This window comes from Protomyctophum parallelum, assembly GCF_964188405.1.
Source record: "Protomyctophum parallelum genome assembly, chromosome: 2".
Classification (NCBI taxonomy): Eukaryota; Metazoa; Chordata; class Actinopteri; order Myctophiformes; family Myctophidae; genus Protomyctophum; species Protomyctophum parallelum.
This window is the reverse complement of record NC_139699.1, coordinates 37,278,911-37,292,343: the sequence shown is the minus strand read 5'-3', so window position 1 is coordinate 37,292,343 and position 13,433 is coordinate 37,278,911. Positions and strand designations below refer to the sequence as shown.

At 42.2% G+C, this 13,433-nt stretch overlaps 1 protein-coding gene across 1 annotated transcript in view; it reads right to left on the bottom strand.

Moving 5' to 3' along the window:
• dagla (diacylglycerol lipase, alpha) overlaps positions 1-13,433 on the bottom strand; it is a 59,100-nt gene that overhangs the window by 11,236 nt on the left and 34,431 nt on the right. Inside the window, exons 11-18 of the mRNA XM_083760057.1 lie at positions 9,206-9,289; positions 8,856-8,933; positions 7,431-7,511; positions 6,364-6,506; positions 4,981-5,049; positions 4,814-4,886; positions 4,493-4,698; positions 3,989-4,115 (exon numbers count right to left, since the gene is read on the bottom strand). Of these exons, the coding sequence (XP_083616183.1) occupies positions 3,989-4,115; positions 4,493-4,698; positions 4,814-4,886; positions 4,981-5,049; positions 6,364-6,506; positions 7,431-7,511; positions 8,856-8,933; positions 9,206-9,289 (861 nt within the window). The remainder of the gene's footprint in view (positions 1-3,988; positions 4,116-4,492; positions 4,699-4,813; positions 4,887-4,980; positions 5,050-6,363; positions 6,507-7,430; positions 7,512-8,855; positions 8,934-9,205; positions 9,290-13,433) is intronic.

The following is a 13,433-nucleotide window of genomic DNA, read 5'->3' as shown; positions in this document are numbered from 1 at the left end:
CCACTTGCCTAAATGTGCCCAAATGTGCTGACCTCATCACGTCATTTGTGATGACGGCTATGGCCATATTTAGGCGAAGGAGTGATTTTTGTGCAAAACTAATGCTTGCAATGGATTCAGAATCATGAAAACCCTCTAGTTTGACATGTCACATGCTACTTAAAGTATAATGACTTTATATAAATATATAAATGTATAATATATTTGCCTTATATTGGATGTAAATGGTACCCCAACTTTCAGCAGCTGTCACAAAGTTTCCCAAGGGAGTTGGGTTGGAACATTTTTTTCTGTGATAGTAGACACCTTTATGAACATTTGTGAAGAAAGCTAGTGGTAAGCATTTAGTTTGCAGATTTGCCTCACATTTAGCAAATTTTCCCTTTTTAATGGGGAAGTGCTAAATGAAGGGGTTAATTTAGCGTTAATTTAACTCTGGGAGTGAACAAATAGAACAAATTTGTACACACAGAGTTACAAATGGATCAATTAACACTGAGGACTTGGCTGTTTAGTGCACAGGGGATAGAAGCAGCATGTGGAGCTACGGGGCTGGGCAGCCTGAGAACAGGAGGTAACGTCTACAGCAAAATTAGTCGCACGTCGGTGTGCAGGTCTTAAATAGCCAGTCTACAAGCTCACAACGATGCTTCTAGGTCTGTCATTCCAGCACGCAACACTGTCGAGCAACTATGCATAAATTACGCTTAACGGCCAATGAGGTATTGTGCCACAGACGGGAATACATGGCAGAGCAGATCTCTCTGGAGAGGAGGAGAGGTGCTTCACAGAGAGGTAGACTCCTTAGATATGCTGTCAGACCGAAAATAGCCAGCCACAATCTCTACACGAGGAGGACAGCTGAGGTTGTCTAACTGGACATGGAGTGGACTATCTGAATCAGGCTCAACGGAGACGGCTCCTGAGGGATTAGACGGAATGTTAGAAAGAGACGCGGTAGACTCCAAGCCGTGCTCAGAGACAGAGGTGTCCCCTGAAAGAGGAGGAACAGACCCAACACCTGCAGGAAGAGGAGAGCAAGCGGCGGCGGTTAAAGGGATCTCTGAAAGAGATGATGGAGGTGTGGAAGAGTCTTTGTGTGGGACAGAGAGGACATTGCTAGAGGGTAAATGTGGGGTTAGGAGCAGGGTGACGGTGCGTGTTGGCTGCTCGACCTCCATGTCCACCGTCTCCACCGAGTCTGCTTGCTCAGACAAGGGGCAAAATGGTTCCAGCACCTGTAAAGACACCAGAGTTGTCACACGACAGCCAGCACCACACACACACACACACACACACACACACACACACACACACACACACACACACACACACACACACACACACACAGTATCTCTCTCTCACACAGACACCACACATCACAGACATGTTTACATAGTAATCCTTCTCTACACAAACCATGGTGCAAGACCCTGGCTTGTAGTGACACACAGAAACATGCACAGAAACCTTGGCACATTAATAGAAAAACCTTGGTGCAACCTGGACAGAGCATCACATGCATGCACACATCTATACTGCCTGGTCTTGATCATGGTGAACAGTATGTGTTTATGTAGACTTGGCCATGACTCATACGCTCATAGATGAGCGAATCCCATGACTCCCACCAGGAGTGAACATCCCCCATGCTTAGCCACTGGACCAACATGAAGAGAAACACGAGTGGTTAGTTGGAAGTGGTTAGCTCCAATGACTGGGCCACATGCATGAACAAAACATCAAAAGTGTAGATTAATATGACAGCTTGCTGGAAAGAAATCATTTTGAAAGGACATACCACTGCATTTGCTTAATTCAAATATGTTTCCTATGTACTAAATAAGGTTAAAATTGCATCTCTGGGGTGATTTTCCTCACACAAGTGCCATCAGCTGGACATTTATTCTATGTGTATGTAGTGTTAAATGTGGCTTTGTGAAAAGAAAATAATACAATGGCTTAAAACAACTGAGGGTCACTGCTGGGTACTGTTACAAATTACAGAACAATGTCTTGACTATGCACAAAATCTTATCAGAATCAAATGGAGTGAGGTGGTGCATTTTTGTACTCAATGGTCCTGATTCTTCAAAAACGAAATGCGCCAGAGTGTAACGGTGGCGGAAACAGATATCGTATTTATCCGTCCGATCAAGCTACGTTGAGATGACGTGTTATTCAGAGAGTGGTGTGTACCACAGGTGCGCAGGTGTATCGCAGGTGTATGTCATACTGAATGCAGCGGGTGCAAAGTGATCGGAAAAGCACCCGACAACCTCATCTGCATTGATCCACGCCCAATTTCATACCATAAAAGGCTTCAAGCATGACTCAGCAGACAGCAGTTTGTCTGAGATCACAGCCGCGGTCACTGCTATCGAAGCTTGCAACGGTGCGTGCTCCGCTGAAGCAATATAATTATAATTTATTTAATTAAGTTCGGGACCAAGGCGGGTGCTCTCTCACACCTATGCAGAGGTAAAACATATCCGATATTTAAAATATCGGATATGTCAATTGTCAATGCAAAAGTCGTCTTTTCAGAGAGAGCGAGAGAGGGAGGGGGGCTGCATGGGCCCTCGACACTGTTGCGCGATAAAGAACAGTAGCCCATAGCCCCATACATTCATAAGTAAATATATTATAGGCCTAGCCTACCTCGTAGGCCTGGGATCCTCTTGTCTGAAGAAATTATAATCCAGTGAGTTTATCCAGTGAGTTAAACTATTCTGTGTGTGGCATCCATGTGATCAATATCAATATACATTATTATAAATTCTGTCTGTCTGTCCGTCATGTTCACGAGTGGAGGTGAGCTGGTTTAAAACTGATATGACTGGCCGACTTTCAAACACGCTGCATTCATTAGGCTATAAATGTGGTCTTCTATTTTTTATATAGGGCTAATTAGCCCTATTCATTTTCCAATGTGAATCGGATCGGCAGCACGCTGCTGTCTGCCCCCCCCCCCCCCCCCCCCACACACACACACACACACACCGAAACAACGTTAGATTCGTACAGTGCAAAATGCAGATAAGTGTAGGCCTATGTTCTTATTATAATTGTGAGTTTGTTTTTTAACATGCAGTCCGCGAGAGCCGATCTACAAGCTCACAACGCGTTGCACTGCGAGTAGCCTAGAGAAGGCTGTCCAGTGAGCAGCGCAATCGCGCATGCATGCTATAGAAATATCCTAATAAATAAAATAAAAGGTGTCGGGGCTTGCAGGGGCAGTTTCCTTATGGGACTCTATAGGCTAACTTGCCTCTAGAATGCATGCATTATAGGCATACAAGTGCACTCGGCTTTTATATATATATATATATATATATATATATATATATATATATATCGTTTTTTTATGTGCTGATCGACCAATATGTTGGGGGCACATGCCTACATATTTTATCTGAGATTTGGGGACTATTTATTGATTCAGCATGAAGACTAAAGCCTTCTGAATAAATCTATATGCAAGTGTATGCTTCCGCAAAGTTCTCCGCCACCTAAAGAGGTGGCGGAGGATTTAGCGGAGTTACCGACGAACCAAAGTCAGCGTCAAGTTCACGGCCATTTCCATGAATTCCAAATTAATGTGGGAAATCCACGTAAATGCCTTTCCGCCAGCGTCACGGCAATATATCAGCGGAAACACGTTGAAGAATCAGGCCCAATGACACTAAATTGTAACTGTGTGGAGACCTTAACAGTTGTGAATTCTTAAATTGTGGTATTTCCCTTTAAGAACAAGTTAATAAAGGCATAAGAAATATTAGTGTCAGAGACCAATTTATTACTGACAACTATACAGTAAATAAAGTTTAGACCCACCAACCTGAACACGTACACGTCCAAACATTTATGCATTATTTTAATTCAACAAGACACATAATTAATTTCACCCATTTCTTCAGTGTATTAATATTTTTTTATAGTAGAAACAACCATGTCTTTGCTCATGCATAAAGATATATCCACATACCTTGTTAAGACCCTCCAACACCATGTGAGGCATATGTTCATTGAGCATGGCAGGTGATATGATGACCTCGTCAAAGGCCTTGTTGTCCCCCCATAGAGCCGAGTAGTTGGGCTCCTCCTGGCCACAGCTAGAGAGAGATAAAAACATTTATATTTTAAATGTGTAACTTTTACTGCCACTTTCACATATTTTTAACCCACAAGGGCCTGTAACACCATCACTGTAGCATTAAGAAAGCCAAGCCACTTCCAAAATACAATATTTGGCCACCAGATAGCGGCGTGGGTTTGAAAATTACAAGCCAGCTTGGCTCTTTTCAGTGATTATTAGATCATAAGCATTGGTTTACTACCCAAACAACTAATGACATGTGATCAACCTCACATAGCTGGAGAGAGGCCAGGGTATTACAAGAGGTTTAGTTTGACTCTCTTAATTACATTCATATCACCTGAACATAATGCTGGTATACAGCTCATAATGACAGCAACTTGTCCCTCTCACCATGTCTCTAGGGGGTGGTTGTGCACCACATGGATGATCCTGCCAGGGGGGAAGAGAGGCGTTGAAGCTGACAGGGCAATGCTGAGGTCACTGGGGTGGAGCCACAGTCGGGTGCTGGGGGGTGCCGTCGGGATCACCTGGGGATCATCCTCGACAGGAAGCTCTGACTTTGGAATGCACTTGGTGCCCCCAGCAATGATCCTCCACTGTTACAGAGGAAGTCATGTCTTTGTGTGTTTTATACATTTCATTGCATGATGACACAAGTACATGGCCTATATGGCAGCTTGTTACTATAACTGCACTTGAAAGCAAAGTCACCTTTGGCTTGTTACTCTTCTGCAGGACTTCCAGCAGGTGGCGTCGAAAACCCTCCAGTTGTGAGAGGCCAATCCTATGAGAGATCGGGAGAAATGGGTTCGCTGTTAGTTTGTCGACAACAATGAAACATACCGTAGAGAGGTTGAGAAGACAAAACTGAACTGTACCTTGGGACCAGGTCTTTCCCCAACACCACAGAGCTGACAAAGTCTTTGGAATACTCCATAGCATCCTCACTGGTGAAAAGGATAGGAAACATAGAGGGTGGTGATAAACAGTGGGAATATATCAAATATATTTCTTCAATGAAATCAAAACTAAATTAATACAGATTTCATGAAGTCACTAGCAAATAGTGATGAACAACAAAGTCCATCAGACTTGTTTTCATTCATTTACAACCCAAATTTAGTTATGCCAATTCCCTACATGTATATAATTCATATCACTTCCAACACCTACTGTTGGTCTTGGGGAGGGTGTAGTGAACCACATGTCACCTCCGATACACATAGAGTCCACCAGCTGCTTCTTTTCACCTGATAGTAAGGAGTTTCACGAGAGGACATATCGTGTCTGGAGGAACACACTATCCCTCCCAGTTCCATTCCCTACAGACCAACCAGTTGTGATTGATTCCTTCTGATGGCTTCCCACCCGCCTGAGAAACGATTCTACTAAAAGTGCAATTCTGGATAATTGAAGAATTAGCAAGGATTAAGGAAAGCAAATGGAAAATATTTGGTATTTTGGGACTAATGTACCCAATTATGTAAAGACAAAGTCAACAAAAGTACCTGTTGGAGTGCTAGAGGGGAATGATATTTTTTCCTGAGACACACAGCGAATGGTTTCAATTCGGGTTTTTTTTCTGGCATTTAACATCAAGGACTCTGGTGAGATCCCTTGTTGTTGAATTAAAGGTCAGTTTCCTTTCCTTCACTCTGTAGTTTTGAGTCACCCATACTAATGAATGAAGTGCATTGTGTAATTAGATTTAAAAAAAAATCTGCAGATGGACATGCTGGAAGCCGTTTCATTGAGGAAATTATTGATTATAATACTGATCGTCTTAACTGGTGCTGATGGTATACCATAATTATTCCCTGCATGACATGCGCACGTACAGGCTATACGCTCGCGTGTGGTCAATGGACGAAATGATTAGCAGACGATATACAGCAGACGATATAAAAATAAAAAACCTTCAATAACAATATTGAAGTTATTAATACACCACAGATCTTAACTCATTATCTGGTGTTATCCTTTTTTTGAATTAAATGAAGAAAAAAGTGGAATGTCCGCACACGATATAATTATGCTCCCCGTCCTTTTTATTTCAACCTATAACCACAACGTTTCGCCCCGCCAGGCTTTCTCAGGTGCCTGGAGGGGCGAAACATTGTAGAAAAGAAAAGATATAGAACATTTATGCAAGAGGTCACCCTGTTCAGGCTTATGTGGCATTTTCCCAATGCAATGATGTTCCTTTTTCCTTTGCATAGAACACAGTAACACACACAGATATAGATGCAGTATGCACTCACCTGAGCAGGCCACCAGGTGGGGAGTAGGAGTAGCAATGAAGTGTTGGGTACTGAGGTCTCAGCAGAAAGGAGAGGATAGCAGCAGTGCCTGCACCAAGGGAATGCCCTACTATCACCAGCCCATAGTGCATGGTGCCCTTACCCTGAGAGAGAGAGAGAGAGAGAGAGAGAGAGAGAGAGAGAGAGAGAGAGAGAGAGAGAGAGAGAGAGAGAGAGAGAGAGAGAGAGAGAGAGAGAGAGAGAGAGAGAGAGAGAGAGACAGACAGACAGACAGACAGACAGACAGACAGACAGACAGACAGACAGACAGACAGACAGACAGACAGACAGACAGACAGACAGACAGACAGACAGACAGACAGACAGACAGACAGACAGACAGACAGACAGACAGACAGACAGACAGACAGACAGACAGACAGACAGACAGACAGACAGACAGACAGACAGACAGACAGACAGACAGACAGACAGACAGACAGACAGACAGACAGACAGACAGACAGACAGACAGACAGACAGACAGACAGACAGACAGACAGACAGACAGACAGACAGACAGACAGACAGACAGACAGACAGACAGACAGACAGACAGACAGACAGACAGACAGACAGACAGACAGACAGACAGACAGACAGACAGACAGACAGACAGACAGACAGACAGACAGACAGACAGACAGACAGACAGACAGACAGACAGACAGACAGACAGACAGACAGACAGACAGACAGACAGACAGACAGACAGACAGACAGACAGACAGACAGACAGACAGACAGACAGACAGACAGACAGACAGACAGACAGACAGACAGACAGACAGACAGACAGACAGACAGACAGACAGACAGACAGACAGACAGAAAGTAAATCAAATTGTACTAAACCCTAACTAACCCCCTGATTGTTATAACAATGATAAAAAAGGTACCAGGCTAGGTTCCTACTAGCCTGATAATTGCTGGTTAAAATATAACATAACAAGACATATTAGATCCATAGCTACCAATACATCCAATACCAGACATTGGTCATTATTCAGATCAGTGAATTGATGTACCAAATCTCTTCCAAAGGCTTGTGACAATATCATTTCCTGTTCCAGTCTCTTCTTAATGTATTCTGCTGATTTAACCATCCCCTAAGAGTGGGAGAAGGGTAGTGGGGAGGAGGAGGAGGAGGAGGAGGAGAAAGAATGGGACAGGAAGACAGTCAAATTAATCTCCTCATGAAGTCCTCATGAAGTAAAAATGCTGCTGGTGTTTCAGAACTTTAAGTGTATTCATTAGTATTCATGTGTCATGGGATAATAGGAACTTATAGGCCAGTTACTAGGGATGCACAGACTTGGAAATTCTGGACAGATCCAATACCAATGTTGGCAAATGCTTTTGCTTTTGTCCGTCTTGCTCCGGTCCAAGAATTTCACCTCTAGCAGCACAATACGATTGCCCCCGGCCGTCCCTCTTAATCATGGCCCCAGTTCAGATAACAAAACCCACAAAATAGAACCGGGTCCTATTCCATTATTCCTAGCTGCGGTATTCAGGCGACTCGGGCCTGCTTTGAACACTATTTCTTTTCAAAGTAAACGCTCCGGACCCCAAGCAGGACACTCAGCTAAGAGTGATCATTGCCATAGACTTTCTTTTCAGTAACCGGGGTCTGCCCGTCTCTCCAGCAAAAAAAGAAAAGTCAGTGACCGATGGCAGTCAACAAGGCGAGTTTTGGCTGATAAATCGGTACATCCCTACCAGTTACCTGTAAAAACCTTTCTGTATATTCTCCATCATTTTACAGTTATCCAAGTAAATGTTGCGGGGAAACTCATATTGCCCTTAGAAGAGTACCAATACAATTCCAGGCAATTAAATATGTTACATTTTACAGTAATCCCACGGCACCTCCTGCCTCCTGGGTTGGCACTTGGCAGTCCCGAGAAACCTTATTTTCCTTTCCAAAAATGACTTGCTTAATGGCCTGGAATTGATACATTCTGAAGAGGATGGTAATATGTGTCAACTCCAAACCTTGCAAAATAAATTGTTTGTCGTTTGATAATGATATATGTAATGGAATATGTGCCGTTTTTCTCCTTGACAGAATACCATTTTGTATAATCAAATTCCTTTCCAAGGGTAAGAAAGTTGATTGAATAGTTTGTTTTATTAAGTGTTTGTGCTACTGTATGTCATAAGTCATAAGTCTGTTATATCAAATCAAGTCCATCTCTGCGTCAAGTTCCAACCACAACCACAGGGAAGACAAAATTGCCCATAATGCCAACTTTCATGTAGACTTTGAATAAGCTCATTCATTACTCTACTTTTAAGAGGTGAAACAACCTCTCAGGCCCTTGGATGCCATTCGTTATTATGAAGGGAGAGCAGAAAGCACACAGAACCATGGCCAAGTTTCAAGTACGTCCAGATAAACGTATACTGTTTAGTAAAGCAGAGTGGTTGTAGAGTAGACTGAATCTCACCTTGTGGCCCAACCAGTTCCCATGTTGCTCCTCCACTGGCAGACGCTCAGAGTCCCCTGTCAGATCAGTCAGGGCATCCTGACACATAAGAGGACAGGTTAAACGTGCCATTCTGTCATGTCATGTGTGATATTTGTCAATACATGGGCATGTAGAAAGAACACAAATGAAAACACAAACCGAAAACATCAACTGTTTTGAGCATGTGATGAGCATGTGGGAGTTTATGGACCGGATTTCGTGTCAAACCTCGAGGCCTTTGATTACTCTCACAAAAGGCACTAGAATGAGACTACAAACAAGTAACAACTACACTTACTATGAGAATAACACGAACAGCTGCATCTCACCTTAGGTGACAGGGTTCCTCTGATACTGAGAACGACTTTCTTTTTGCCATGGTCAACTGCCACAAAAAATGGTGTCTCGTAAACCTTTAAGAAGTACACAGACAGGCAGAAAGATATGGGGAAGAAGTCAGAGAATGACACTAGAAACTTATATTGTAGATTGAGCTGTAACAAGGGATTCAAACACCTCGCATCCAGACTTGACAAAGAAGGACTTTGTCTACACACTTTTCTCTGTTGGGCACAGTCCACATTCACTAGAACTCTGGCACACTGTATGCTCTGGGTTTATGGATGGAAACTGACTAAGAAACATCTGATTTACAAATTATAGTCATTGTGTGGCACAAGTGTTAGCTGCTATGGAAATTCAAAAATATAAATAGTACATGTGATTCGGAAACTATTCGAGTGACTTCAGCAATGCTTGACTATGGATCCTGTCGCAAAAGAACAAGGAGGCGCAGCCTTTTCACTTAGAAGCAGGCCCACGGCCGTCTGTTAAAGCCACAAGCACGATGTGTTTTTTAACAGAATAGCGTTGTTACTTCGTATTTTAATGCGTTTTTAACAGAATATAGTTGTTACTTCGTATTTTAACGGCAGGCCCTTGCATGAATGACATTACACAAGCGATCCGTTTTTAACATAACAGTAGAGTTGTGCCAGAGTTGTTCTGGCATTACCGCAAATGGAAACGCTAAAGTGATTTCTAGTAGGCACATTTGCATGACGATGATTGACCCAAGGCCATTATAGTGACCCACCTCTATGCATTGGCATTCCATTGAATAACAAATAGCTGCAAAAAAGATGACCCAGATCTTATCTATCTATCTATCTATCTATCTATGTACTTCAGTATGTTATCTATCCATCCATCCATAAATCGGATCCATCCATGAAAATATGAAGTACACCTTAGCATGTTAATTACTTGCGCAAGCAGAGCGCGCAAGTAATGTTTTCGCCCGGCCTCTTGACAGCTGTCCCGCCATTCGATGTTTATGCAGAAAAACATCAAATCTGTGCCTGTTTTGCTGGGACCAAATGACCACAAATGACCATATTTCTTACGTCATCATTTAGAGCTAGTCATACGTATACTATATACATAATCAGTAAAAATAAAATAGCAAATTGTGCCTGATCTGCTGGGACCAGAGTACGTGGTGTGTATATGTATGACTAGCTCTTAATGATGACGTAAGAAATATGGTCATTTGTGGTCATTTGGTCCCAGCAAACCAGGCACAGATTTGCTGTTTTCTTGCATAAACATCAAATGGCGGGACAGCTGTCACGGTTTTTGGCGCAAAGTAACCACAGTATACCGCTAATCAACTTACAACTACACACTTTATACAGTATAGAGTATAGAGTATATATGTATACGTATATAGTATATGCCTATATACTATATATATTTCTTACGTCATCATTTAGAGCTAGTCATACGTATACTATATACATAATCAGTAAAAATAAAATAGCAAATTGTGCCTGATCTGCTGGGACCAGAGTACGTGGTGTGTACTGTATATGTATGACTAGCTCTTAATGATGACGTAAGAAATATGGTCATTTGTGGTTGTTTGGTCCCAGCAAACCAGGCACAGATTTGCTGTTTTCTTGCATAAACATCAAATGGCGGGACAGCTGTCACAGTTTTTGGCGCAAAGTAACCACAGTATACCGCTAATCAACTTACAACTACACACTCTATATAGTATATATGTATACGTATATAGTATATGCCTATATACTATATATATACTATATATATTTCTTACGTCATCATTTACAGCTAGTCATACGTATACTATATACACAAGTAAGACGCGCAAACGCGGGAAGCGAACGCAGCTCGTAAATTGCAATAACAACAATTAGAATAAATTACGTACTTTTTTTTTCTTTTTAGTTAGTAATTCTTTTAAGTTTTCTACTGTGTGTGTGTGTGTGTGTGTGTGTGTGGTTGTTTGTGTGTGTGTGTGTGTGTGTGTGTGTGTGTGTGTGTGTGTGTGTGTGTGTGTGCTACAGCTGCGCCCTCTGGTGGCGGGCGGGTGGTGTCACAGCGGGACAGACAGACAGACACACACACAGACACACAGACATGATCTGCAGGGTCTCATAGTTAGTGCTCATTGCATTCGCAATCATTGCATTCGCAATAATCAGTAAAAATAAAATAGCAAATTGTGCCTGATCTGCTGGGACCAGAGTACGTGGTGTGTATATGTATGACTAGCTCTTAATGATGACGTAAGAAATATGGTAATTTGTGGTCGTTTGGTCCCAGCAAACCAGGCACAGATTTGCTGTTTTCTTGCATAAACATCAAATGGCGGGACAGCTGTCACGGTTTTTGGCGCAAAGTAACCACAGTATACCGCTAATCAACTTACAACTACACACTCTATATAGTATATATGTATACGTATATAGTATATGCCTATATACTATATATATACTATATATAGTATATGCCTATATAGTATATGCCTGCTTTGCTGGGACCAAACGACCACAAATGACCATATCTCTTACGTCAACATTTAGAGCTAGTCATACTTATACTATATACATGTGTGTATATTTATGACTAGCTCTTCACCCAAACATATAATGGATAGAAACTTGAATCATACTTAATAATACTAGGTGTTTATATGCATAAAGTAGGTAGGTATCTTTTCCCTTTTTTGCTTCCCATATGATGAATTTAGCTACATAGAAATGTCTATTTGTATGTCTCTAAATGTTTGTATGTCTTTAAATGTTTTGATGAATTGAACAATGTGGACCCTGTTGTAAACAAGTGTAATGCTTAATTGGGTCGTCCACTCACAGTTGACAGTCTTTGTATTGAGTTTGTGCTTAAAATGTACTGTAAATTCTACAAACTGTTAATAAATATTTCAATCAATCAATCAAGGTAGCAAATAGTTACATCTAAAAATTATACATTTCAAACGTTCCTTCACAGAGATACTGAGATTTGACAGTTTACAGCGGTCGAAAGGACTTGCGCGCTCTGCTTGCGCACTAGTTGGCCATTTATGGCCTACTAGTGTGCAACAAGCAAGTATGCACTCGACAGAGTGCAGTTCTAGTTAATTAAAAAGATTGTTTCATTCTATCTATCCATCCATAGCCAAAGCTGACCAAATTGCTGAACAGAGTAAAACAAGACAGTAGAGCATAGCAATATAAAACAATGAAAAGAGAGACAATAAAATATAAAACAGAGCATACAATAGCACAGAGCAGGAAAATTGTACGTTTGGGGTCTGAGAGGCTAAATCTCATCAAATGGTGGTCCGTGGCTAAATGTGAATTGTGAATAAAAGTAGTTCTTATAAAATGTGTGGCATCATTATGGGTTTTACACTCTGATGTATATAATGTAATAATCGAACATCCAGCCATAACGTGTGCACAGCTCAGTGGCCTTGTGGTTAGAGTGTCCGCCCTGAGACTGGGATCTGAGACTGGGTTCAATCCCCGGCCGGGTCATACCAAAGACTGTAAAAATGGGACCCGGTGACTCTCTGCACTTACCATCAAGGCTTGGATTGGGGGTAAGTCCCTGCGACATACTAGCATCATGTCCAGGGGGTGTACATCAAGCTGCCTCACGGTACAAAACAGGAGATAGGCTCCTGCCCTATGGGCCTCATGGCTCCTGCCCTATGGGCCCCATGACTCCTGCCCTATGAGCCCCATGGCTACAGAAACAGGAGATAGGATCCTGCCCTATGGGCCCCATGGCTACAGAAACAGGAGATAGGCTCCTGCCCTATGGGCCTCATGGCTACAGAAACAGGAGATAGGCTCCTGCCCTATGGGCCTCATGGCTCCTGCCCTATGGGCCCCATGGCTCCTGCCCTATGGGCCCCATGGCTCCTGCCCTATGGGCCCCATGGCTTGGCAAGGCTACTTACTTAAGGTGTGCACAGACTGAACAGCATAAGGTTATGATGAGATCGTATTTCAGAATTGTTTTGTAAAACATTACCCAATAACACAATCATATTGCTCTGTTTAAAAAAGATGTATGTATAATTGTATATTACTTTCTAGCAGCAAATGAACATTAGTGTTTACACATTGGTGTACCCCCTTCAACTCTACATGCTTCCAAGGTTCAAGGTCTTTATTAATCCCCATGTATTTATCTTTTCTTAAATTGTTTTGTTATGCTTCTGACACTTGCCAAAGGAAG